At 38.0% G+C, this 27383-nt stretch overlaps 2 protein-coding genes across 9 annotated transcripts in view; one reads left to right on the top strand and one right to left on the bottom strand.

Annotated features, from left to right (window-relative positions):
- The window catches only part of ANKDD1B (ankyrin repeat and death domain containing 1B), a 38862-nt gene extending 28763 nt beyond the window's left edge, over nt 1-10099 (top strand). The window contains exon 15 of the mRNA XM_064641109.1: nt 55-10099. Within this exon, the coding sequence (XP_064497179.1) occupies nt 55-113 (59 nt within the window). The 3' untranslated portion in view covers nt 114-10099. The remainder of the gene's footprint in view (nt 1-54) is intronic.
- Nucleotides 1373-27187, bottom strand: POC5 (POC5 centriolar protein). 8 transcript variants are annotated; one of them, XM_064641103.1, is made up of 14 exons: nt 27039-27164; nt 25346-25477; nt 20918-21017; nt 19110-19145; nt 16895-17042; nt 13650-13828; nt 13099-13275; nt 10859-10963; nt 9957-10136; nt 8716-8878; nt 5369-5487; nt 4473-4586; nt 3443-3619; nt 1373-1798 (listed from the first exon to the last, which is right to left on the bottom strand). In XM_064641103.1, exons 3-14 carry the CDS (start codon nt 20999-21001, stop codon nt 1649-1651), a joined length of 1632 nt encoding a protein of 543 aa, XP_064497173.1. In that variant the 5' UTR covers nt 21002-21017; nt 25346-25477; nt 27039-27164; the 3' UTR covers nt 1373-1648. The 8 variants fall into 8 exon arrangements, with proteins under 8 accessions (XP_064497173.1, XP_064497174.1, XP_064497169.1 ...); XM_064641104.1 differs by lacking the exon at nt 27039-27164 and adding an exon at nt 26851-26927; XM_064641099.1 differs by lacking the exon at nt 25346-25477 and having other exon boundaries at nt 27039-27187.
- Nucleotides 27188-27383: the final 196 nt, after the last annotated feature.

Here is a 27383-nt window from a genome sequence, read left to right as displayed (position 1 = left end):
TTGACCTTGTAAAAACCAGAGCATGCCAAGCAAGTGTTTTCTCTTACTTTACAGAGAAGATCAGAACTTCAATTAGCACTGGCATGGACTCCAGAAAATGTGCAGTTTCATGAGTTCATCAATAAAACATGGCATATATGGTGGAATTACGTGCCAGATGGAAAGTGACTTTCAAATAATATCTTTTCTGGAAACAAAAACCTCTTTTGAAGTTGTACAACGTTTTCCAAGCTAGAAGAACTTGCACTCCAGAAATGTAGGTTACTTCTTTGTCAAATGCTTGCTATACAACAATTTAAAGAATTTAAGAGTGAATGGCTGACTGGTGATTTATGACTATACTGCTAAGCAAGAGCCACCCCTTACAATTTCTACACCTCACTTAACATTGATACACTAATTCCATACTGGAACTGCAAATTAATTTTATGTTTGACATGAAATATAAATAAGATGTTTTCTACCTGAAAAAAGGTCAAATTTAATAAGTAAAAATTATTAGTATAAATAAATCAACACTTCCAGAAATAGGCTGGCACCTGGCCTCATCTGAGATTCAGCTTTCCATAAAGTCTTCCTAGGATTATGACAAGTCATTCTTCTTCAGCATTTGAATTATATAGTGAAAATACAAAAAAATGTCATGTCTAAACTCAAGTGTGTCTGGCTACAGACTTTTCTGTCATGCTGTATACATACTCCAAAAAGAACATTTGATATTTAATACTTAACACATCTAGAAATTATCTACCTATTTCTTGTTCATATCTTGAATTAATATTGGTAGTGCCTTGCTGAACATATTTAAAGGTTTTCTCATTTAATATATTGCATATCTGAAAAATTATGTAAAATGTCTATCCTCTTTATAACAACACAGCAATATGTAATGGAAGAATTGAATCACCTTTTCTGTTTGTATATAATCTGCATTATTTTGGACAGAATCCTACTGTTTGTACTAAAAAGATAATCTGTATCTTTGTGTGAAGTTTTACACCAAACTGCCCTCTTGTGTGCAACCTATTTTGACATGTCTGCAAAGCATCACAGGAATATGAAGAACAGGCTGGTAAATCCTCAAATTATGGAATGCATGAAGTTCTGCAACATTAGCTTGAAAAATGAGAACGTTTAAGAATTTGATGAACTCAGTACCTCACCTGGCCCAAGCTGCACCCTGGGGTGTGAAGGATACCACCCTGTTGTTCTTCAGTCAAGTACACTAAGATGTAGGATATAATTAAGGTGCATGTCAACTACACTTACTCACATAAGCAACTAAAAGCATTTATAACAAAAATAAATTTAATTTTCTCTTGAACACAGATGTTAGTATCATTGGAACTAAACAAAGAGATTCAGACAAAAATCACATTGTATCCTTTATTTAAAAGTGTGCAAAAGATTCCTTAAATAGAAAGGGTTTATCTTAATAAAATAAGTTCCCAAGTAGTTTGGAGGTAGAACAACAGTTCAAGTTTTTTTCCCCTCCAGATGTTTACTACAAAAGCACTTTAAAAAAAACCCCTTTTTTTAGCAAAGGGTAAAAACATGATATGTACTTTAAGCCCTACTACATCAGATCTGAAAAGACTGGGAGGAGGTACCTTGATAAAAAAACCCCACCAGTGATAATGATATTCACTCAGTCAACAACTTTAATTGACTGAACACTGGTAGAGGTCTGGCCCTGAAGCATTCGCCCAGCTTGTCCTGCAGGTCTCGCAGTGGTAGAGCCAGAAGAATGGAGCACAGTTCGAGGATATTTAGCAGCAGTGGCTTGCGATACAGTTTGCTGAAAAGTAATCAGATACATCAAAACACTTAGTGGTACAAAAAAATTCCCATTAAATTAGCCCCAGCTGAGCTGTAGTTTAAACAAAGATTTGCAATCTAGCAAATTGAAATACACTTACCAAAACAGAAAAAAAAGGGTTACTTTAACAGAACGAGTAATTTTTACCTTTCTTATCTGTAATACAGTTTTTAGAATGTAAAGTGCTAAACTTCTAACTAGCTATCTTGAGCTTTTATCACCTCAATCTTATTTCAAGGTTGGTTCGTTTGGTTTTTTTTTACCAAATCATTCAGAATTTTCCTCTGTAGTGCTAATTTCATCATGCCAGCTTTCCTTTTGAAGCTTATTATTTGCTATGAGGAAGCCTCTGAAAGATCTCTGAAAGGAAAAGTTTTGCAATTTTATCAACAATTAATTTTCTGCACAAAAAACTAGCCACCTTAGTGTAATAAACAGTAGTTATTCTGCTTTTAATCAAGGGAAACTCTCTCCCTTCTCAGATTAACTCGAGAAATATTTCAATCTGATTGTCTTCCACTTAGACATTTATTTGCAGAAGGAGTATACAGAATATATCTTGAGGTGGGGTTTCACATTTATTACATTTTCAGAAATCAGTTTTTGATACAGTGTTCAGGTACATTCTTTGTGACACTAGTCACACACTCTGAATCCAGAAATTGTTCTTAATGAAATAATTATCACACTGAACCTCTAACCCTCTAAGGACATACAACTTAATTATGAATATCTGCTTAGGAGCCCAAATTCTAGAAAGCTGCGTGCAGCCTGCCATAGGGCTCTGAGTCACTGCAGGAAATGGGGGAAAGCAGAACATTCCTCACACAGCTACCAGTAACTCCAGCCAGATTAAGAGACATGAAGTAGCTCTGCTTGCTCTGGTTGTATCACTGAAAAGAAACCGGACTTTCAGATAACACAGAGAAAACTCAGATCCTATTTTACAGGTTATAATATAACAAAAAGTATCTTCAGTTGTTCCCTATACCTCCAGGTAAAACCATTTTTTGTTCAGACTGGTCTATATGTGTAGTGATTGCCTAGGCCATTTAGGCCACTTTTATAGTGCTCTTAAATATTGCTTCTATATCCTATGAATGCAACTATTTCAGTGTTTTCTTCAGGATAAATACAGAGAATAGGATTCAAAATACAACAAGCAGCAGACTTGACAAATTTGATTGCCTCTGGACAAGGGTTTTACTTTTCCCCCCTTGCCATTTGCTAAGCTCAGCATGTCAGGTGAGTCTGTACCTCTACCACCTCTGCTTCAGTCACTCCTGCTCTATACCATGACTTGTCTTTAAACTGTGGTGGCATGGTGATGACACCAAACCTTGCTGGATCAACTACTTCTCATGGAAGAGCTGGCTAAGAAAGAGATACGAGACTACTATACCTGTGAAATAATTACTACAGAACTAAGACAAATAGATTAAAGTGGCAATCTCCTCAGCAGAGCCTTCTACCCAGTCCAAAGACTGCAAGTACTGTTTTGCTATTTTAAACAGGACTCAAGTCTGAGTTTTGTCTAATATCGCTTCACAATATAATTTTTCTTTAAACTATAACCAAATGTATTGTAATAAGAATACTGTAACAAACATAATTCTGACTTACCTGAGTGACTGGATGATGTTTCTCAACAATGACTGAACTCATGGGTGGAGCAACTCCCATCACAGCTAAACTTCCACAAGTTCTGGATTTTTGTCCCATATCAGCTCTGCCTGTGATACGAGCAGTGATTGTTCTTCCTGCTTTCTGTTGAGCAGATGTTACTACTTTTGCCATGGGCTATAAGTAAATTAAATATTAGTTGGTAAAAAATTCTAAACATAATATCTACAGTGCTCTAATATTTTTGCTTAGTTTTATCTGCCGGATGCCTAAATGGACCACGTGATGTTGCAGGTAGTCCAGTTATGTTACACAGGACTGAATTTGCTCCACCTACTTGCAACCATCTTTTTCCATGCTAAGTAAGATATAGCATTTCAGGCAAATGACTTCTGTCCTGAGGGGAGCTAGGCTAATTTGACAAAAATCCAGCAGCATGGATAGCTTTGCTTTGCTCACTGACTGCATACTCAAGTGACAGCTGAAGGTACTTCAATGTGGAAAGAAAGCCTTTCTAGCAAGGACAGAGCAGATACCAAAAAACTTCCATGCATATAATGCTGCATCTCTCTCTGACAGCTGATAGCAAACTGTGTCAGATGGGGAAAAGAAAGGAGAGCAGTTTAGCAACAAGTACAGAAAAAGGAATGAGAAAACACTTCAAACAGCAGGATAATGAAGCAAAGCATACTCTTTCCATAACAAAAGGGTATCAAGTCAAACATTAGTTGTTCCTATTGCACTATACGTAAGTGTACATACATTCTTCTGTTCCTTATTTTGCTACACTTCTGCCTCCTCAACTCCAAAATGAATTTAAAATTGCTCTCAGTGTACATAGGTTTATGTAACATTAATGAGCATTTGCAAGCTAGTGTCTTCACACAGCTATTGAAACTCTACAGCACTGTCCTCAACTACATATCTGTGTTGCTCTGAAAAATGCAGAAATTACAATATCCAAACTAATATTTGTTATAACTGTACCTTAAAATAGAAAAAAAGAAAAAGGTTAATTTTAGCTTGTTACCAGTTTTTGAGTTGATGTCACACCAGATCCTGTTGCTGTGCTAGTGATGATTACTGGAGAATCAGAATCTAGCCTGGTCTGAGAAGTGCTTGCATGACTAAAGTGGCTAGAAAACTGTGAATAAAACCAGAGTTTACAAAGAATGAATATAACTTTCCAGAAAATAAAATTTTACTCTTTAGAAAGTCAGGTTTTTTACTATTCTAATTATCCTTCTAATTTTAATGTCTTTGCAGATATTTTACCTTTATTGTTCCTGTTTATTAGCTAATTTAAAATCACTTGTCTAAAAATTGTAGAAAGGGTGTGAATAGCATTTGTCACTATTAGAACAATAAATCAGGAGAGAGGCACACACATCTTTGTTTTAACCTACACTTTGGCATGAAATGGTTTTACAGTGGCAATGTTTTCTGGATGACTCCAGGGCAGGTCTAGAACAACCAAGCTACTGGATAATAATCTGGCTAAGCTGACATGACAATACACTGAGTTCCCTCTGTGCCTATATGTGTTACACCCCTAAAAAAGAAGCTTTAAGGCAAGCCAGCTTTTCTTCTTTTCAGAGTATTTTCTTAAAAATTTTCTTAAAAATTCAGGCATTTTTAAGAAAAACTCAACAGCTTTTTTACATAAAGAACCTTGGAGAGCAAATTCTGCTTATTGTAGTGATCTTGTCTTCATTAGTGTAATGCATTTTCACCAAAATAAAAAACAAAGCTTACTGAAAGTACAGCAAGTCACAGCAGCTGTGCTCCAGTCACTTCATATTCACAATTCAATCTGAACATACCCACAGGTTTCCTTTCATACTTTGACTCTCTTCAAAAAACTCCAACCAAGGAAGTTCAGTTTCATTTCTAGCAAATACAGTTCTGTTCCAGGAAAACACTTACCATGCCTTCCAGCTGAAGAGTAGTTGCTGGTGGAGGTGGTGGCGAGGGTGGATTATATTGTGAAGAAGGTAGCCTTCCTGCAACAGTGGTACCATTATCATTTCTCCTACTTCCTATATCTATTATTAGAAACACAAAGTAATGGAATCAGCACATAATCTAGCAAATCTTAAGGGGGGAGAAGGGGGAAGATAAGTTACCATAAAAATTTTAGTATTTCTTTGGGATTTCTGTATCTAATTCTGTATCTATCTATATTCTATCTAATGAGAAGGATCAGCCTGTTCCTTATAGGTGTACACATGTAAAACAAACATTCCCGTACTCTACCTGTCTTTTGAGATGCTTGGAAATGTTTTTCAAGGGGCTGCTTTCTGTGTTATGTCTCAACATCCCTGTGGCATTTGTCACATACTTCTACTGCAAAGAACAGATTCTTCATATTGCTTGACAATATTAAATCCAGTGTGCAGGAGCTGCTCTTATACAAAGGGCCAAAATCCAGTTTAGGTAGAGAACAGCAAAACACAGAAAGATCATACTGGACTTTCATGAGGATTCAAGATCCCTAAGGGGGCTTACTGGCAGTAAAATAAAATGTTACTTTAACTTTCCTGATAATACAGTGCAATTTCAAGAAGCCGTAGCTCACACTCACAGTGTCTTATCGCCACATATAATGGCTGGACACTGGCCACATCCTGGCTGTAGGGTTGGGATTATCTACAGGCACCCTACAGCCCTTGTGTCCGCTCACCAGGTTACGCTGGGTAAGCCTGAGCTTGCGCAAAATCCATCCAGGATTCTTTTGTCTTAAAATGCAGACATCCTGGGGATGTCAGATCTACAGACATAAGCCAGTATCTTTTCCAAGCCTTTTCAGCCTTTTCCTTTTAGAGGAACTTCATTAAAGAAAGGAGAGAGAGGTGTTCTTATTTACTCTCCTATTTCTGAAGCAGCTGATGGCAGCAGGAGTTCCAAGACAATGGAACTTTGCTCATTCCAGGGACTAGAGTGACACCATGTGGTAGTAGCAGTGTTTGGTTTTCTACTATTCTTTGAAGTAAGCAGGAAAAATAAAAGGAAGGTGCTTCAAGTCAGTGCAATGTTCATAGATTTCAAGAGTGAAAGAATGTCAGAATATGCATTTTGTACATATCTATGTATGCACACACACATTAAGCTTAAGCACAGACAGGACCAATGCACAGTTACAGAACAATCAGATATGATCTACATTATTTAAAAAAAGCTTTAGGGTTTTCATAAGCAAAAAGTCACGAGTTCTTGTGATTTCGATGTTCCCTTAAATACGTAAAGAGGTTAAAAATAATCTTCATATACTAATAACAAAAAAAGGTCTAAATCACTGAGATAACTTTTACACCATCAACACTGACACTAAGTGTTATGGACCCATGAAGGTTGTAATACTCACACACTATTAATAACCTACATTATAATGTATAGGATATGTGTGTTATCTGTATATTGTACGTATATTAAACATACATTATAATAACCTAATACTAAATCTCTAAAGGGACAAAATTCTGCTTTTATTTCCAATGACAGTAGGTGGCACTGCAGTGTTCATTTAAATTTATGACTGATGGAAGTTTTGATGTCCATAGATTACAAGACTAGAACAAAGCACAATTATCATCTACTCTGATGTTTGAAGTCCCTGACGTCCTGATTACTGTTCTAACTGATGAAGAATGCAAATCAACAGGTGTACAACCCTATAAATAATTATGTAACTAACTTCATTAAAACCACCATCTGGCTGTAGCAAGAAAGAGATAGTGTGCCTGTGGCAGGGGAGAAGGTGGTATGAGAGGTGGACTGCTTGGGACCAAGGACAACAGAGTCTGTGAGATGTTATGAAGTCTGATTAAAAAGCATAATGCTGGACACACAAAAAATTAGTGACAGGTACCATAACGTCCAGCACAGAAAAATCTTTACATATTGTGCTGGTGCAGAGTATCAGTTCCAACTTCATAGTAAAAATCAAGGAATATCTTTGGTCCATGAAACTCAGGGGTTGATCATGGCTGCTCTAGAACTCATTTTTCTTCATTTCCTCCCTACTTACCCTCTTCTTTTCAGGTCTACAGAAACAATGTTTTTGTTTCACACCATCTATCATTACTAGGGATGTTGTCTGTTCCATGTTTTTTGAAAACAGTAAACAAACAAATAAAAGCTAAAGCTTCAATATAGAGTAGTTCTTAATTAATAACAGTGAAAAATAAAGTGCTTGGGAAATGCTGTGTAATTTTATTTCCAGACTCAGTATATTAAAAAAATCCTTTGTTCTTGACTCTCTCTAAATACTGATCCTATGTTTTTATAGCACACAGCTACTATATTAGCCAGTGTCATATGAATTTCTAAGCAACTGCACAAATACTGCTTATGTTTCATAGGCTTAGACAGCCCCTCGGGTAAGTATCCTCCTACACCTTCTTCGGGTTTTTATTTCCTCTTCATATCTACATTTTTTGGTGAAGAATTTCTCCAATGTAATTCAGAAACTTCTGTATAAGATTGTTAAATTTAGCAACTGAAGCTACTTGTCTAAGGACATTAACCACTGCTGTCAGTACAGCTGGTTGTTGAGCCACATGTACAGCTGTGACACTCCTGCTGGCACAGCTATTTTCTCTTTAACGCAGATTGCTGCACCAGCACGATTATGTTCCCACTGCTACAGATTGTCTCAGTCTGAGGGGGTGATTTCATTACATCAGTAAGCGTGCACAGCTCTTTCCTGTGTAGCTGCACGGGTTTTACGGGTATGCTGCTGATATAATTAGACTGGTGTTTCCTGTTCTGGCATAAAATTACAACTAAATGCAGAACCTGAGAGATTGCTTGCCCTTTTTATATTCAAAAGCAAGACTAAGAAAGAAGGGAGAGCTGTCTGGGAAAAGCTGATTCCTTGCACACCGAGATTCCAGAGCATAAAGGTATTTTCAGGATTTCCCCTTCACTCCCCTGTAATACAGCATTTTAAGAAGTTTCCCACCCTTGGCTTCTTGTTCTGCCTTCAGATGCAGATTACCACTCTCCCAGCAACGTGGGATGAAGAAAACACGTTCTTCCTTTCAGCTATAGCACTACAAAGTTCCGCATCAGAATTTCTCAACATATTCAACAGGACTTTTTAAAGCAATAGAAATTTAATAAACTTTGTATTGCTACAAGTTACCAAGTTAAAAAAAAAAAACACAACAAAAAAGGCAAAAAGGAACTCTGTTAAAACAAACAAAAAATCCCAAACAAACCCAATGAAAATGCACATGCACTACCTGATTAGAGCTGCTGTTCATACTAACCAGGATCTGGCCTACTGTCCTTGCCCTGAAACATGGTCATTGCTTCCAGATTCAAAGCACATACACCCCGCATAAAGGCTTTCTTCATGGTGTCTTCATACTGATCCCTTTCACTGTGCAGTCGCAGAATCTCAGCTTTTGTCCGTTCCAAATTAGCAGTTAGCTACGAAACAGAATAAGAAAACTTCTCTTGGACTTATGAATGCAAACTACAAACATAATAATCAATTTGCTTTAAAAGTCACTTACTATATTTACAAAGATATGCATTTGAACTCCAAAATCTCTGGTTCACCAGAGATGAACAGCTACTTGTAACTTCTTTGTACTACAGCACAATACTAGTGCTAGAGCATATCCAGGATGAGAGGACTGTCAGACCCTACCTAACCAACTAAGCAGAAATGTATCTTGCAAGCTTTTGTCTTCTAGAAGTTAGGCATCTGGCATAACCTAGAGTTCTGCAGAAACATGGGTTCACTCAACAGAAGTGAACAGTAAGTGTTCTCAGACAATTATTTAAGCATAGGGTGAATTGTCACCACCAATCTCTTCTTCAGATACTGTAAAAAACTAAAAATGCTGAGAAAAAAACAGACCAAGTTACTTTTGTAATTTACTACTTACAGTTTTTGTGCTGGTAAGTCACATTTGGTAAGCCTGTTCCTAAAATTCTAAGTTTAATTTCTTGTTGAAATACAAAGCTCTTAAAACTTATATTTTAAAACTGTTTACTTGCCATGCACCATGCACAGGTTGACAACTTCACCTTAAGCTCTGAAAATTCTTTAACAAACTTAATTGGCACATTAAAGGCAAATTTCAGCTTTTAACAGAATAGCTATTACAGAAAAAGTACTGTACTCATCATGATCATTCAGAATAATAATGGTCTTCTTCATTAAAACCTCATAATGCGTAGCCAATATTAACAGGACGCTGTTAGAAAACAGACAGCATTCCTATTGGTGGGCAAACAGAGATTCGTCTCATTTCAGGAAAGTCCAATTTATTTCGTTTGTGCATGCAGATCAGCAACATTTTATAGCAGATGCAGGAAAAAAAGTCACATCTAAAAACATAACATCTTATATCCACTCAGATCTTCTTGTATAGCTAGGAGCTCTGTTCTGCTGGAAAATCCTCACGTTTTTCAGATTTGCTGAGAAGGAGATACTTTGGAGGGATGGGAATTGGCAGCAAAGGAGTAAAGAATAAAAAAAAAAGAAATTTGAATTTACCTCTGCAATTTTGGCTTCATAATCATTGGTGAGCTGAACACAGACATCTTCTGCCCTCAACTGACAGGCTCTTGCTACTTTATCTCTCCATTTTTCTTCACTAAGAGAGCGCCACGCTGCCCACACTTTCTTCAACAAAGTTGTCCGAAATTGTTTGTCTGCTATTCTATTTGCATATTCCTTAGGAAAAAAAATATAACCACATGGTGTGGAAGTTGAGGTTGGCTAAAAATTTAAGTATTTAAGTGTGGATGACTGTTTTACAATTTATTATGTAGACCACAGTAGGAACACCTCAGCTGAGTAACAGGTCCTGCAGCAAAGTGGTATACAAACAGCATCAGCAAGCTCCATGTTTCTTCCTGCACATGTCATGGAGCATTACTGTCCCTGCTATGAGAAAGTCTATTTGTTAACTCCTAACTGACAGAAAACAGTGTTTTTACTCTGGTTTAATGACACTCAAGCAATAACCTCACCTACATGGTGCAAACACGCACGTGTGAAGCTATTTAGTGGGTATGTGGCACATTTGGATTCACTGCAGAAATCATATAAAACCTGCAGTCTCAAAGATTGCAGATGACTAGCATGAAATACATATCATTTAAATGAATTTAGACTTCGGGATTGTTTAAAAATTTCTTTAAAACAATTCTATTATTCTACTCTGTTTCAAAGTACTCAACAGACAATGGCTTGACTTTTTTCCCATTCCAGAGAATATTTTGACAGCAGCATTCTTTTTAGAATCGATGTTTTCAAACTGTTATTTGACAATGTTAAACACATCAAAATAGAAACACCATCATTTCTTCAAACTGTAACAGGAACTGCAGCAGCTCTGATGCTTTTGTGTTCAGAGATTTCCTTTTCATTGCATTTTTATTTCGTGCACATACCTCTTGACTGGCTTTAACATGCTGAATCCGCCACAGCGTAAACTTTCTCATCAGCTCTACTCTCTCCTTTTCCTTTTCTATTGCTTGGGTCAAGTTAGTAATTACCTGCAAAAATATTTGTTAACACTATTTCAACACAGCTATGATCTCTGTAAGATCATACAAATAGAATGTACTTTATGCCTCAGTTATTTTTCACTTAAAGCACTTGCTTTTAACAGATGCTTTCTATGAATTTTCCCCTTAATGTAATAAAGTAGGAAACAAAAATCAGTAGTAAAATTCCGGTGGCTTCAACACTCAGATTGCAGCACCTTCATTGAGTAGTTTCAGGAAAAGTTCAATTGAATTGTTATTTCCTCCTACATCTGCAGGTTTCTGAGCTACTTTCTAATAATTAAATGTTACTGTAGCATAATGTCAGAAGCATCTTTTATTTCAAAGACAACTTTGATAAATCAGAAACATTTATATTAGAAGTTTGTTTCAGTGATTACTTAACTGAAGTGTAAAGAAACAACTTATTTGCAGAAAGCTTATTCGACTGTATGACCAAAATAAACAAGCTAAGTGGTTGCTAAGAACTATTTTGTTTCAGGACAGAAATTCATACAAACTGTTTCAATCCATCTTCAGAATGTTTCATGAAATATTACCCAGCAAAAACTTAGTTTCTTTAAGGAGTTCAAAATGTGAAAGTAAAAACAAATAAAGGTCAATTTGATACATTTGAAATAATTTAAAGATAATTTTTAAGAATGAGTTTTTCATAATACTGTATGTTAATCCTGTATAAGCTACTTTTCTCTCCTTAAATATACCTAACTTCTTAGTTTCAGAATAACTGAACAGTCTCAGCTACATAAGTAACATTGAAATTATCTAAAATTAGAAGTAAACTTGCATAAATTAGCAACAAATCAATAAGAAAATAGAAAGTAAATCAAATTAATATATTCAATTAATTAATTCTGTTGAAAAAGTGTCATATACTAACATAAAACATCAACTTTCAATGCTGCATGCATGCTGATATACACTAGAAGTCTTAGCCTAAATCCATTTTCGTTAATTATGTTTTTGCCAATAAAAGCATTTGTGAGATTTACAATGTGAAAACAGGAAACTACAGTACTCATAATTTGTGAGGCTTATGATTTTGGGTTAAGTCCATGTCATAATACAGCAGTTTTGATAGCCATAGTGTGATACATGGAAGCACTTTCACCTTCCATTCAGGTGATAGCAGTAGTAATTTTCTATTCATATCAATTTTTTTAGAAACAGAACTATAAAAATGGCTGAAGACAAATTTCTTTGGTAGCAGAAAAAAGATACAGCTTTCAGAATTATGGCACATTAAATATGAGTGACCTACAATGATATCCAATAGAATTAGAAGTTTGAATGCTATATGCTGAAATAAGTATGTACATATGCACTAGTTAAACTGTATTACACTAATCCTGTTCTTGTAATGTTACAACCTTTATATTTGCTTGGTCTGTAAGATTTGACTGTTTTCCAAGTGGACACAGAACATGATCTTCATCCATATTTTATCTCCCACAATCTATGTTTTTTGAAAAAAATGTGAATAGGAATGAAAAATCCAAACTTCATTAAGTGTTCCCAAGTACTAGGTTAAAAATTCATGATAGCAATAAGAGGATTCAATTATGTTATGTAATTGCAAGACTGCCAAGATTTCATATCCATTTCCACAAAACTAGTTAAGTTGGAAGTTGTTTACATTGTTGACAGCAGGAAAGTGTAAATCGCAGACCCCAAGTGTACAATCTTAAGAATATGTAGAACGTAGAATTCCAAAGAATCCTAAAACAGAGGCTCTTTAACACTTTGGAGACTGCTACACATTTGAAATTCAAGAAAACCAATCTAATAATTGAAAAACTAGAGACTTTTAAAGTGTAAGAGCTAATAGACTCATCCAAGCCTGTGCAATCTTCATGGAACAAATAAGGAACAAGAGTAGACTGTAGATTTAAGAAGCAAACAATGCAAAGTATGTACACACAAAGTGTCAAGTTTTCATTGCTAGTGTGGAGAACACTACTAGCAACAAGGATTGGTTTTCTACTACACAATCTAAATACATTATTTACTTCTTCACATTACTTGCCTCAAGAAAAATTTTGTTCAAAGAGATGGACCAAAAAATTCAGTGTGGATATTTTTAAATAGAGAGGAACTATTAAAATGTGAAACTGAAATACTACCTCATCTTTCCTGGCAATAGAAATTTCATAAGTATGTAGTAACTCCTTCAGGTTTTCCATCTCATTGCACAATTGTTTCACATGTGCAGCATGTTTCTCTTTTTCTTGTTTCATTTGAAGCTTGTGATGTTGAATCAAACTAAGTTTCCAATTTCTCAATTCTGTCAGAATGTTTGTCTGAAAAGTTAAAAGGACGACAGTAATGCATATAGTTAAACTATTCCCTCCTCCCTAATATTTTAATCTTAAAACACTTAGCAATTAAGGAGAAATGAACATTTACAGTGATACCTTCATTACACAGGACATTTATAGCTATAAATATTACTAGACACAATGAATTATTGAATAATATCTGAACATCCCTAATAGAGACAGTTATTCCAAAGTTTTTGAAATAAGATATTCTAGTCTTTACATGCAATATGCACTACCAACAAAAAAGAAAACCACCATTCTCCAGTGTAATCACACAGCAACTTTTTGGGCGCTCACTTATTCTACAACACACTGACACCTGTGATATCTATGATTCCATAAAAAATAAATACCTTAAGACTTCCAGTCCAGAGATCAAGTATATTTTCTATTTGATTGAGCTTTTCATCTTGTAAAGTTAATTCAGTCATTGTGGTTTCATTGACTTCCCTTGGAACATGTATGGACCCTTGCGAAGAAGTCGCTTCTGAAAGAATAAGTTGTTCCATATTGGCCTCAAAAGTCTGCTTCACTGATGTTAAGATAAAAATGAAACAAGAGAATAAGGACTGACACTTTGGAAAGGCTACCTGGTCCCCATTCTGAATGGAAGTCAGAAGTCAGGCACTGATAGCAAAGAAAAGAAATATTTATGGCATCAGAAAGCTCCTTTTCTCACATGAGACACAGCCCAATTCAAATATATACTTCCAAGACACAAGTGTATTTAAAGCTACAATTCTATTTTAACATTAGGCAAAATGTACTGCTACCTTTAAAAACAGTATCTTAATGTCATTTAATTTTAAAGAGGATGATCACAGCAAGAACTAAAAATATACCATTGCCAGAACCAACATCTCTAAGTAAAGGCTTCTGGACTATTAACATTTCAGATGTTAACTTTTGCCTTTTTCCTTAATGAGACTGTAAACTCCTGAGATCAGTGGTGTTCCTTCGAGCATTCACAAAGCAGCCTGTGGCTATACTTCCATGTTGATATTTACCTGCATCTATTTTCCTTAAAGCCTTAAATTTGTTTATCTAATTAGAGTTTAAACAATTTGAGAAAGGAAATATCTACTCTGAATTTATATAATGCCTTAAACAACAAGCCTTCACTTTCAGGTGCTGTGGCTATCTACCACTGCAATAAAGGTTAATCCATGCCCAAAAGCTAATAGGCATGTGTTTGAACTAAGAATAAAGAACTTAATATTCAAGTAAACTGAAGAAATAAAATATTGTTTTATATTTAGTTATTCCTGACAGAAAATTTGCTATTTGAGTTGACAACTGAATAAATAAAATTTGGAAAGAAGAAGGATTAGCAGCTTCCTGTTATTAATAACGAACAGGACAACTTCAAAAGTTCTCTTCATAAACTGAGAGAGGAAACCTCCAATATTTTAGTCTTCACTTCTGAAAATAAATACTGTCTGTACAATTGGTTTCTCAGTGGATGAATACTATATTTTGGGACAAGTCTGAAGAGATAAGCTTATCTGTTTGTCAAAAAGTAGTATCTTCAGTGGACACTGGAAATGGATGTTTCTAATTTATTCAAGGTACAGCCTGATGGTTGATACTCTTTTATAGTTACTGTCGCTGGTAGGTCTCCTGTCCAAAGAAAGTCAGAAGACCTGTCTGGCTCATAACTCCTCGCTACACAGCTACTGCACTCACACTCCCAAGAAGAAAATAAGGAAGAGACATGATGCAGAGATAGTTACAACTGCTTTTTGGTGTTTCTGTCAAGCTAATACATAACCAGACATCATAAAATTAAAATCAGCTTGCGCTGAAGAAGTCCCATCTAGCACATCGTTTCTATAGACTAAATGTCCTACCCAATATCAATAAACAGAAGACCATAAACAGATTGTTCCCCATCACACAGTATATTAAGATTGGGCTTTAGATTTTTGTCCTTCTTTCTCCTGTAAACAAGAGAACTATTGCTTAGTTAACTGTGGAATTTGAATACTCATTGCTTCTAAAAAATCTCCAAAATACGTTACATGCCAGTCAGATGATCCAGACTACTTGAAATGCATCTAATTTCTGTGATGGAAAATCTGGTTGGCATTTGACAATATAAATTATCTGACAATTGTTACCACTGTTAAATATTCCCAGTTCTGTCCTTCACCACTTGTTCCCATTCCTGCATGTCACTATGTTCTTCCTTCAGTTGTGATGTGAAGTGCATGAAGGCTTGTTTTGATTTTTAAAGTTTTACGATGTGGTTAGATTGCAAAGATATCCAATTTACACAGCACAGTTTGCAAGATACTTCCAAAGGAAAAAAAACAACGGAACAAAATGTAACCAATAAAACCAGGATATTAAAACAGACTGACCACTGCCGTAGTCTGAGATCATAACATTGCAAGTTCATCACTCCTCTTCCCTTAATCCTCCCTATGTACAGATTATCCTAACTTACCTTTCATTTTTCTTATTTACCGTATCTATTACATGCTTATATCATCATTTTACATAACTCATATTGGCTTTCCAGCATTGCCATAATTTTGTAGTTGTACACATATAAATTTAATTCTTATTTCTAACGCATTCCTTCTGTCACCTCTATTCCTTCCACAGCATTGCGTGATGTCATTCAGTTACAGTGTGCTAAGGCTATCAAGGACATGGAACCATTTGGATACGAAAAGTATAGAAATCTACTTTATTAAATAATCTCCACATGCATTTACTCCAACAAATCTCTAGACTGTATTCTTGTTATAGTAGAGGTAATGAAATTAGCTGTTTATCCAGATGTCTGTTATCCAAGTACTACCTTTGGATTTTTTCTGTGTTGTTCTAGTATCTGACTTGTTCTACTTTTATTAAGTAAATAAGCTCTGACAGAGTGTTCTCACACATGACATGCTATTAGTGGCCCAAGCTCAGTGTAGCAATTTTCTAAAATGTTCTCAGAAGTTTAATGGATCCATAGTGAGTACTGGAAGCCTGAAGAGAAGGAATTTTTCCACTTTTTGGGTGTGAGTCATTGTTACACATCTCTGCAACAAACCATTTACTGCTCCAGTCTTAGTAATTTTCAAATTTAATCAACTAAACTGGTAACAAGAACAGGAAATTAGGTTTTATGTTTCGAAGTTTAAAAGCGTTTGGACATTGAATTGTATAGTACAGCATGTTTATTCTAATTACTTTCCTTATTTGGCTGGAAGCTCTTAGGGAAGATATTATGTATATAGGTATACTTAAATTTCCTGAAATAGAGATTACCAGTAGTTAGACTTCTACCATCATAATGGTAACATTCACTTCAGTTTTTAAAACCTGAAGAGAAAGTAAAAATGCCAGATCAACGAATACTGCAAAACCAGAATTTAATTTCAGAAGGCACCATGTGGCTTTGGAAACTCTGTTGGTCTCAATATCATCACAGAAGAAGGGGAAAAAACCATTGCAAACATGAGGAGCTAAGCCGGAAAGCAAACTTGCAAAAGTGCAAATGTACTATATATATGCTATATATATTTTTCCAACTGAAGCTATTAAAAAACCTAAGTCAGAAAAGTTGTATCATTGTTCTTATACTACCTGTTGGGCATACTACCTGAAGCCTTACTGTGACTGGCATAACTTTTTGCCCTTGCAGGTCTGTCAGCTGGTGTCAGTTCTGAGGCGGACTCTGTCCACTTTGATAAATCCTGTGCAAACTTTGGAGTCACTACAGCATCATGATGTGGCTCTTCATATTCATCCTGTTGCAAAGTGATGACAAATAATTATAAAACTACAATTACATTTCTAAAGCCAAGCTATATGAAAGGACTGGAAATTATTTTCTATAATTTTTGAGAGGTGAAAAATTAAGAGAATCTCCCTTAAAGTTGCAAAAGTGAACTGCTTTCCTACAATGATTCTAACAATTTAACTTCCTCTTGTTTAATCTTCACATCCATTCTAATTACAACTAATTACAACTAGATCCACTAGTCCACAGAAAGACTCTGCCAGATGCCAGAACTGGATACTATAACAGGCATTTTAAACACAAACAAAAACTAGAAAAAAAATCCAGTTCCAAATCATATAAGCTATTAATGACTCCATATTAATTCTAATCACTACACTGCTGCAAAGAAAAATATGTATTTTTATAACCATGACAAAGATGCTACTGAACACAGTCACACTTTACATTCCATACCATTACAATTTCTTGTAAATCCAATCATTGAAAGAACTTTGATTAGCTACTATTTTTTTCAGAGTAGATATAATTATTCTCACCTTATATTATGTATTTTTAAAACTGTATAGGGAATGTGTATATATAATTAATAAAGAAACCTTCCTATTAAGAAGTTATAAACTAATATAACTGGTATGTGCCATTATACTATACTATGCACCAAAGTAAGCCAATTAACATTTTTTAAAAATCTCCTAATTAAACAGATTTTCAGAATGAAAGTATTTAGTGCTCATTGTGAAACTCTAAACTGTATTATAGCTTAAACATACAACCCAGTTATTCATTAAACAAGTTCCAGTAGCAGTTACATGCTGAAACCAATCAAACCCACTAATTAAAGATTTGGAAAAAAATGCCAGTTGGAAAATACTAAACCAGACCACTATCAGTTATTTTTTTTTCACTTAGTACTATCATACTAATTTTGTTTAGTATCCCAGTGAGGTCAAACCTCAGAAACCAAATGTGAATTGAAAAATTAAGTTCCTCTTCAAGTTGGGGAAAGTCAGAGTGAAAACAATCAATGAAAGGTAACAACCATGTGCAATGTGTTTTTGAATCCAACAACTGAAAAAGATAATATTTTAAAACTTTGTGTAACCCTTACATTTTTGTGGGTTCTAACTACTTAGAGAATTTAAGAAGCTTGGTTTTGTACATTTTATCTGAATTCTAGTTTCGATTTAAATGTCCATTTCCTATCTTCTAAACTATGATGTTAAAATTAAAAGCTGAAATAAATGTCTATGAAGCTACATAATTACAAACAAATACATAATGTATTTTTTTGTTCAGCAAGGGTGTCACATTCTGTGTAAAAGGTATACTTAGCTGCAATTTTTCTGTAGCCATATATTTCTAAATGAATACAGCTTAGATTTTATCAGATGTTAAAAGAAGAAAATAGATATCTTCAGATTAGTTATTCGACCAGGAACTACATGGATCTGTAAAAAACTCCCCGCAGCAAAACTTATGCAGAATAAAAAAGCCCCTACTAGTCTTTACCTTAGCTAATCTAAATTAAATGATTGTGCAGAAGACACTAGATCACTCCTCTGTCTTCTCCAAAGAGGTCAGGTGACCAAATTGTCCTAAACAACTTACTTCTCAGAGCTGATCCAGCTACTTCCATGATTACCTTATTCAATTCAAGGGACATAGTAGATAAGATGCAAGTTGTTGGCTCCTTTTGAGTTGCCCAATTTAATCATTAGCACACAATCTGTCCTGCTATAGGCATTCCTAGCACTCAAAATATACATATCGAGTTATGGCAGGAATTTTCTTTCGAGTTCTAACACTGTTATTAAAACCCAAAGAATCCACTCTTTGGGAATACGCACTCTTACATGCCAACAGAAAATGTCAACAGACAGCATCCAGTGATAAATCTGGAAATAAATGTTTATAAATTACAGTATTACAACACTGTTGGAATGAAGTTATAAGGCAAATATCAAAGAAAACAAAGTATCCCAACTGTAACCAGAAACTTAGACATAAAAAAATAATCCTGGAGACTGCAGTGAGAATATGTATGGAAACATTGAGTGATTAAGTGCATTACCTCAATCTTAAATTCTCCATAACAAGGATGCTGCAACTGGAATGCAATATTGACCAATAAATTTCCAATAGAATCATATTAATAAAATTAACAATATATCTTTTTTGTTTACTTACTAGCTTGGTTCTGCTTTAAACAAAACTTTCAAGCTGTTTTGTCAACTACAAAAAAAATCTGTTATTGTGTAAAACTAGAGGTTTATAGTTCTAGGGCCTGAAGGTCAGTGGAACCCTATTATAAGTAAATGGAAATTCTCTAAAACCAGTGGATTGTTTTTATAACAAAAAAGTAATAATCTTGTCTCTATTTAAAAGCAACACATTACCAAAAAGACTCAAACCAAACCAAACAAAATAGACCTTTCAAAGTTATCTAAAGGGAGCAGAACAGTTTCCTGTCAACATTCCTATTGATCAGCTGTGACATCAGTGTTCTTTTTCAACAGTAATAAACTCTTACAAGAGGCAGCTAAGAACTGTGGGCTTGGAGAAAAGAAGGCTGAGGGACAAACTCATTGTTCTCTACAGCTTCCTGAGCAGGGCAAGTGGGGAAGGAGGTGCCCATCTCTTCTGCCTGGGATCCAGTGATAGGATGTGTGGGAATCGTTCAAAGCTGCACAGGGGATGATCAGATTGGACATTAGGAAGCATTTCTTTACTCTGAGAGAGTAGTCAAACACTGGAACAGGCTTCCTAGAGAGGTGCCCGTCACCGTTTAAGGGGCATTTGGACAATGCCCTTTGTAATATGCTTTAACTTTTGGTCCGCCACAAAATGCATAGGCAGTTGGGCTAAGTCCAACTGGAACTATTCTATTCTACGTTAGACATGTTCTCATTAGCAAAACAGTCATTCATTAATATTAGTTTATCATTCTCTACAAGGTGGCCTTAGAACCTCCTTGATAATCAACCAGATCACAACAGAAAAATCTGGTCCTTTAAAATTTGTAGCACTATGTTTTTATCCGGTTTTCTTACCACAAAAAGCATTGGAAACACAGATGTATTACTATTGCTAAACAAAGATTAAGGAAACTTATCCATGAGACATGACCACAAACAGAGAAGTATATGAATTGCCTCTAAACAGGCAGTTTAAAAGGTACAAGTCAATCCACATAGAAAAAAAAGAAAGAAGAAAAAGCCTTAATTTGACAGTGTTTCTGCTGTACATGCCCATGCCGCCAAGGGACAAATGTAAAGAGGCATTTCTACAGGGCAAATAGCAAACCCTGGTTTTGTCAAAACTATCCTGTTTTGGATTGAATTCTACCAAAGGCAAAAAACCATCACCCACTACTTAAATAGGAATAACCAATTATTAAAGGATGAAAATCTGCTGCTTTCAAAAGAATAGGACAAAGACTTTATCCCGTATCTTTGCATCCTCTTGAAAAAAAGCCTAAAATAAAACTTTTGCTTCATCCCTCAAAAATAATGGCTTTCTATCCTACTGTGTCAAATTCTGGTTTCTTCATAAGACTTAACACAAATATAAAATAACACCAGAAACTGAAAAGGTAAGAAAACTGTACTATTTTACTTGCAGCTACCAACCTCTTAAGATTAGATAAGATTTTTCACATAAATTGAATTCCTTGTGAAATGCACGAAAGGGAAACCAACTGAAGATATTTTAGCATCAGATTTTTTTGGGGGCCTAATTTGTTTATTTTCAATAACATTTCAATTGTTTTCCTGTATATGTAAAACATAAAGATGCAGGTTTAGTTAGATTTTCTCATAATTATCCTTTGTGAAATAAAATGCCATGACAGTGAATCAAATAATATTGCCTCTTTCCTACCTGAAGATCTGAAGAAAGAGAACTGTCTGGAACAGAGTCTTTTGGCAAAATTGGACTTGTGCTTTTCTCCTCATCTGATGACATTCTGCACAAAGTTAGTCTATAAAACAGTAGAAGCTGAACTTCATTCTTCAGTTTCAGTATGTAAGCATATATTCACCAACATTTTCCCCAGAAACAGAGATTCAGCTGTACAAACTGCATCAATACACATTCTTTGGGCTAAACTGATTGACTAGTCTAATTATATAATGCTAGGTAGGAAAGTGCCTGATCCAGAGCATACTCAAAATCATGGAAATACTTCCACTGACTCATAAGTAAAAAAAAGGAAAGACCACAAAGCAATGTCAGTTCTTGCAGTTACAGATATACTTCTGTGTCAATCCCTCATTCTAATTCACACTGTATTGTCTTCAAACTTATCAGCTTGTTTCCAGTACAAAATTCCTACTACACAGGAATGCCTAAGCTACACTGTGCCCATACACCAAACAACCTCAACCACAGCCCAAGATGAGATGATGCCCTAAATGCTCTCCTCAATACCCTGAAGCTGAGTGGTCAACATCAGTCTCCCTCAACTTTTCTGACTCCTCTTGCTTTAGGGCCCAGGAAGACGAACAGATATAGAAGGACAAGTAATGCCTTAGGTTGAAGTAATCATTCCAGCAATTTCTAAGGACAGTGAGGCATTCTTTGAACATCTGGGAAGTAGGCAATGTTGTAGAACTGATAAGAAAACTTGAAGACTTTGTGAAAGATATATGTATCTTTTAATCTACTACAGAGATGAATAGGTCCTTGAGTGAAGAACTGAAGTTCTTGTGATAAGACTCGATAGAATAAGGGGAAAAAGGACTCCAAAGGATATGGGGGGGAAGATGAAAGAAATTAAAAAATGAGCGCAAATTGAGTATAAAGCAAGGTGAATTTGTTAATGAACGAATAGCAGAGTGATGAAGCTGCCTGATGCACATGAAAGACAATCAGACACATTGAACAGGGAGTTGTCAGAAGAGAGTAAGGACACCACCGTAAATAACCAGAGGAACTGCTCATGCAATGTAGCAAACAACTTGGAAGGAAAATTTATTTTTAGAGAGACCTTTACCACTGTCAATTATAATATTTTCAGTTGTTTTTTAAACAGATGCATTTTCTGACAGAAATGTAATTTTTAAATTGCTAGTTATACTGTCATTAAATTGACAGGAATATCTTACTTCAGCACTATCATCTTTTCTCAGAATATCAAACCCCACACATTGACATCCCAGCTCTGTCTGTAGGAATACAGATGGAAATTAATTATCTTTTTGCTTTTTGAACTATTCTAGACACTGATTCTTCCTGCACCACAAAAGCTCTCTCTGCCACGGGTATTTACACCTTTCAGAATGGCAAGCTTATTTCTGTGCTGATAAGGGACATTTTAAAAATGGTATAAAGACAATTTCAAATGCTGGGATTTCCTATTGCACAAAGTTCAAAAGATATTAATATCTCCCTACTTCTGCTGAGTCCTAATATACCAAGCATGTATTTTAAGTACAAAATAGGAAGTCTAATGAATGTTTACTATATATTTTTTATTGCTGTAGAATGGTGTGTAGATGAGAGAAGAAACACTAGCTTCCTCACCTCTTCTGTTTTCATTGTCTCCTGCTCTGATAGTTTCCTCTCTCACACACAAATTATTCCTTATCTGCACCTTTGGTTTTGGCCTCTCTACCTAATAAAATAGCTTTATACTAGCACCCTACCTTCCTTTAGTTGATAAATTCTTTCAATACCAAAAAAATACTTCTTCAGTAACCTTAAAAAATCAGCTGCAACTTCACGTGCTTTCCCACATAGATAGCTTCTCAAATTGTGGATACTGACTACTCTAAAAACCCCAGATGCATCCAAATGTGGAGGGGGGTGTGTGCATTATGGAGGATCACAAAGGACCAGCTATCTAGCACTTACAGGAATTAGATGTGTATTTGCAGTCAGAAGTTATAAATACTGTTACCTTCCCTTCTCAGTCCACATTAAAAGAACTAAACTGTTGATTTTTCTGAGACACGGGGGGGCAAATGGAGTTCCATGTGAACATAGACAAGTCCAGAGAAGTGGAAGAGAAAGTTTTTTTCTGAAAAGTTTGTGCAATAACATAAGACCACCCTCCTGATTTATGTTTTCGGTTTTCTAAGATCATGTCCCTGACACACACTCTAGTGGATCTAGTTCTTTACTTATCACTGAAACTACTCCATGGTCTTTTAAAACTCAAAAGGTTCCTTCATCATAAGCAATGCTACCTCTCCCCTCCAGACCACCCTTCCCTTCAAATCTGTTAACTGAAACTTACCTGTTTGACATTATCTTATATAAGAAGTCACTTGCTGTCACCTCAAGCTCAGTGTGTTTGGCTCCTCTTCCCATCCCTCTTCTTTATAACCATGGACTAGCCCTCCACTGTGTTTGTCCATCTGGTCTCCACCTGACTGCCTTTACTGACTTGAGCACAGCTTTAGATTCCACTAACAGTTTAATACTTAGAGTTTGAGCTTTCCTCACATTTCTATGTTTTGCCTGTCTTACTGTTAATGTTTGTGTCTAGAGTTTGCATTTTGATTAGTGCAGCATTTCAGTAAAAATCCTAGTGAACCTAAAATTCCAGATATCTGTACAAAACAACAGATTGCATTGCTAGGATAAATGAAGAGAAATACAATTATTTTAACCCTGTGTTTACAGACATGTCATTGCTACGTCATGCTACAATCATAGCATATCCTGAGCTGGAAAGGACCCACAGGGATCAAGTCCATGTCCTGGCCCTGCACCTAGAATCATACCATGTGCCTGGAACATTGTGCAAATACTTCTTGAGCTCTGTGAAGCTTGGTGCTGTGACCACTCCCCTGGGGAGCCTGTTCCAGAGCCCAACCACTCTATGGGCGATGAACTTGTCCTTGATATGCAACCTAAACCTCCCCTGACACAGATTCATGCCATTCCTTTGGATCCTGTTACTGGTCACCAGAGAGATCAGTCCTTGCCCCTCCTCTTGCCCTCATGAGGAAGGTGTAGACTGCAACGTGGTGTCCCCTCAGTCTCCTCTTCTCCAGGCTGAACAGAACAAGTGACCTCAGCCGCTCCTCATATGCCTTCCCAAGGCCCTTCACCATCTTTGTTGCCCTCCTTTGGATGCTCTTTAGTAGCTCAATATCTTTCCTATACTACAGTACCCAAAACTGCACACAATATTCAAGGTGAGGCCGCCCCAGTGCAGAGCGGAGTGGGACAATCCCCTCCCATGACTGGCTGGCGATGCTTTGCCTGATGCCCCCCAGAACACAGTTGGCCCTCCTGGCTGCCAGGGCACTGCTGACTCATATTCAACTTGCCATTGACCAGGACCCCCAGGTCCCTTTCTGTGGGGCTGCTCTCCAGCCTCTTATTTTTCCAAGTCTGCTCACACATCCGGGGTTGCCCTGTCCCAGATGGCCTCTCTGTCTTTGAAAAAATCAACAGCTCCACCCAATTTAGTATCATCAACAAACTTACTTAGTAACCCTTCCAGTGCTGTCTCCAAATCATTTATGAAGATGTTGAAGAGCACAGGGCCTAAGATTGAGGCCCATGGAACCCCACTAGTGACAAGTCATCAGTTGCTGACCCATCACACCACATGTTTATCCAGCTGTGTGCTGGACAGTTTGTCCAGAAGGATACTGTGAAAGACAGTATCAAAAGCTTTACTGAAATCCAAAAAAGATTACATCAACTGGCTTCCCTTGAACAAACATGTGGGTTACCTTGTCATAAAAGAGAATTAAGTTTGCCAAGCAAGACCTTCCTCTCATGAATCCAAGCTGGCTGTGACTAATGAGTGCATCAGAGTTGAAGACTGAAGCAAAGAAATCACTAAACATCTCTGCCTTGTCAATAGCCTTGTTTGTGATGTGACCATCCTCATCCTGTAACAGACGCACATTATTTCTGGACTGCTTTTTACTACTGACATACTTTAAAAAACCAATTTTTTTTGTCCCCCACAGTACAGGCCAGCTTCAATTCTAATTGAGCTCTGGCCACATGAATTTTCTCTCTACAGTGGAGAGCTGCATCTCTGTATTCCTCCCATGTCACCTGACTTTGCTTCCACTAGGCATACACTTTCTTTTTTTGCCATAGCTCCAGAAGAAGATCCCTGCTCAGCAAGCTGGCCTAAGAATAACTTTAATCTCAGTGAACAAGTACTAAGTCCCACAAAATACCAGACAAGTTTCTAAAAGAGAAATCAAGGGATATTAAGACACCGTCTCTGGGTCAACAAGCTGATTTGCTCAGCTGCAAATATTATATGGTGAGACACAAGACTGCTACTTTTAAGAAACTGGATGCAACTATAAAGATTTTGGTCTGACTCACCATGGTTGCTCTCCTTCTTAATTTTGAACTAATTAAGCTGTGCTCAGGTTTCTGCAATTCTGGCTTTGTTTTTAACTAAAGGTGATGCTTCCAAATAATTTAATGTTTCATGCAGATCAGAGAACTCAACACCTAGGAAAGAGAATCACAGAATGGGTAAGGTTGGAAGGGACCACAGTGGGGCATCTGGTCCAACCTCCCGGCTGAAGCAGGATCATCCTAGAGAACATGGCACAGGATTACATCCAGATGATTCTGGAAAATCCCCAGTGAGGGAAACTCCAAAACCAATCTGGGCATCTGTTCCAGTGTGTGGTCACCTGCACAGTAAAGAAGTTCTTCCTCATATTCAAGTGGAACTTCTCATGCATCAGTTTCTGCCCATCGCCCCTCGTCCTATTGCTCAGCACCACCAAGAAGAGCCTGGATCCATCCTCTTGGCACCCTCCCTTCAGATGCTTATAGACACTGATGAGGTCCCTCTCAGTCCTCTCTTCTCAAGGCTGAACAAGCCCAGTTCCCTCAGCCTTTCCTCACAAGTGAGACTCTCCAGTTCCCCTCATCATCTTTGTAGCCCTCTGCTGGACCCACACCAGTAGTTCCATGTCTCTCATGCCCTGAGGAGCCCAGAACTGGACACAGCACTCCAAGTGAAGCCTCACTAGGGCTGAGTAGAGGGGCAGGATGAGCTCCCTCGACCTGCTGGAAGTGCTCTTCCTAATGCATCCCAGGACATCACTGGCCTTCCTGGCCAGAAGGCCTCACTGCTGGCTCATGGACAGCTCGTTGTTCACCAGGACCTCCAGGTCCTTCTCCACAGAGCTGCTTTCCAGCAGGTTGACCCCCAACCTGGGCTGGTGCAGGGGGTTATTCCTCCCCAGGTGCAAGACCTGCACTTGCCCTTGTTGAATTTCAGACAGTTCTTCTCTGCCCATCTCTCCAACCTATCGAGGTCCTTCTGAAGGGCAGCACAGCCCTTTGGGGTATCAGCCACTCCTCCTAGCTCTGTGTCATCAGTGAACTTACTGAGGAGGCATCTGTCCCTTCATCCAAGTCATGGGTGAACAAGTTAAACGACCCTGAGTCCAACACTGAACCTTGGGGGTCACCACTAGGGACAGAACTATACCACCTGCCAGTAGATGCATGACATATCCTTTCCCTTTAGCTGCACCCCCCTGCAAAGCAGCGCTGCTCACGCTTTTAACTTCTCCCTGGAGCCCCTCCGCAGCTGCCCCCGGCGCCGGCAGCGTCCGCAGTGCCGCGACCGCCGCTGCCATGGCAGCCGGGGACAACAGGGACACCGCGCCGAGCGTCTCCAGGCGGTCTGGCGGCGGGGAGCACGATCAGACTGTGAACAGGAGATCTTCCTCCTCTTTGCTTTGCTTTTACAGGGCCTTTAAGGCCACCAGCCCAACCACCCGGGGGCAGGGGGCACCCGCCGGCCCGCCGGGAAGCTCGGGGTGGGGACGCGGGCGGCGGGTAAAGCCGCCGGGCAGCAATACCGGTGCGATGAAGAAGGAAGGGGCGGTGGGAGTGCCGCCCCCAGCCCCGCCGGGCAAGAATGCGGGTGCTGTGGAGAAGGAAGGCGCGGCGGCAGTGCCGGCACCGACCCCGCTGTGCAGGGACGCGGGTGCTGTGCAGAAGAGAGGGCGGCCCCGCGGCCCCAGCCCGGCCCCCCCTCCCCGCTCACCTGCGGCCGCGGCGCCACCCGCACCGGCCGTTCAAACTGCCCGAGCGGAACAGGAACCCACACGCCCATAGGCTCGGCGGGCCTCGGCAAGGCATCCCTCGATTGGCCGGTTTAGGCGGCGAACCGGCCAATCGGACCGCCCGGCCGGACGCAGGGCGTTGCCGGCCCCTCCCCTATTGTCCCTCCGCGGGCGGCTCGTGCCGCGCGCTGATTGGCGGCGGCAGTGGTGGGGGCTGGCGCGCGCGGATGGAGGCGCGGGGCGGGGCGGGACGGTGTCGGCGGGCCCTGACTGGGGGATTCCGGGTTCGAGTCCCGGCTGGCCCCGGTTCGGGTCCTGCAGACTGC

This window comes from Pseudopipra pipra, chromosome Z, assembly GCF_036250125.1.
Source record: "Pseudopipra pipra isolate bDixPip1 chromosome Z, bDixPip1.hap1, whole genome shotgun sequence".
NCBI classification, from domain to species: domain Eukaryota; kingdom Metazoa; phylum Chordata; class Aves; order Passeriformes; family Pipridae; genus Pseudopipra; species Pseudopipra pipra.
Note: the sequence above shows the minus strand (reverse complement) of the source record. Positions and strands in the feature narration are given on the sequence as shown.

Bases quoted from the DNA above. Each gene is read 5' to 3' on its own strand.
- POC5 (XM_064641099.1), bottom strand. From the start codon at position 27,133: ATGCCTTGCCGAGGCCCGCCGAGCCTATGGGCGTGTGGGTTCCTGTTC. The intron at 19,146-20,917 runs GTAGGAAAGAGG...ATTGCATTCCAG, and splicing joins CTCTTTCTTCAGATCTTCAG to TTGCAGCATCCTTGTTATGG. The intron at 13,276-13,649 runs GTATTTATTTTT...TTAACTTTTCAG, and splicing joins TCTGGACTGGAAGTCTTAAG to ACAAACATTCTGACAGAATT.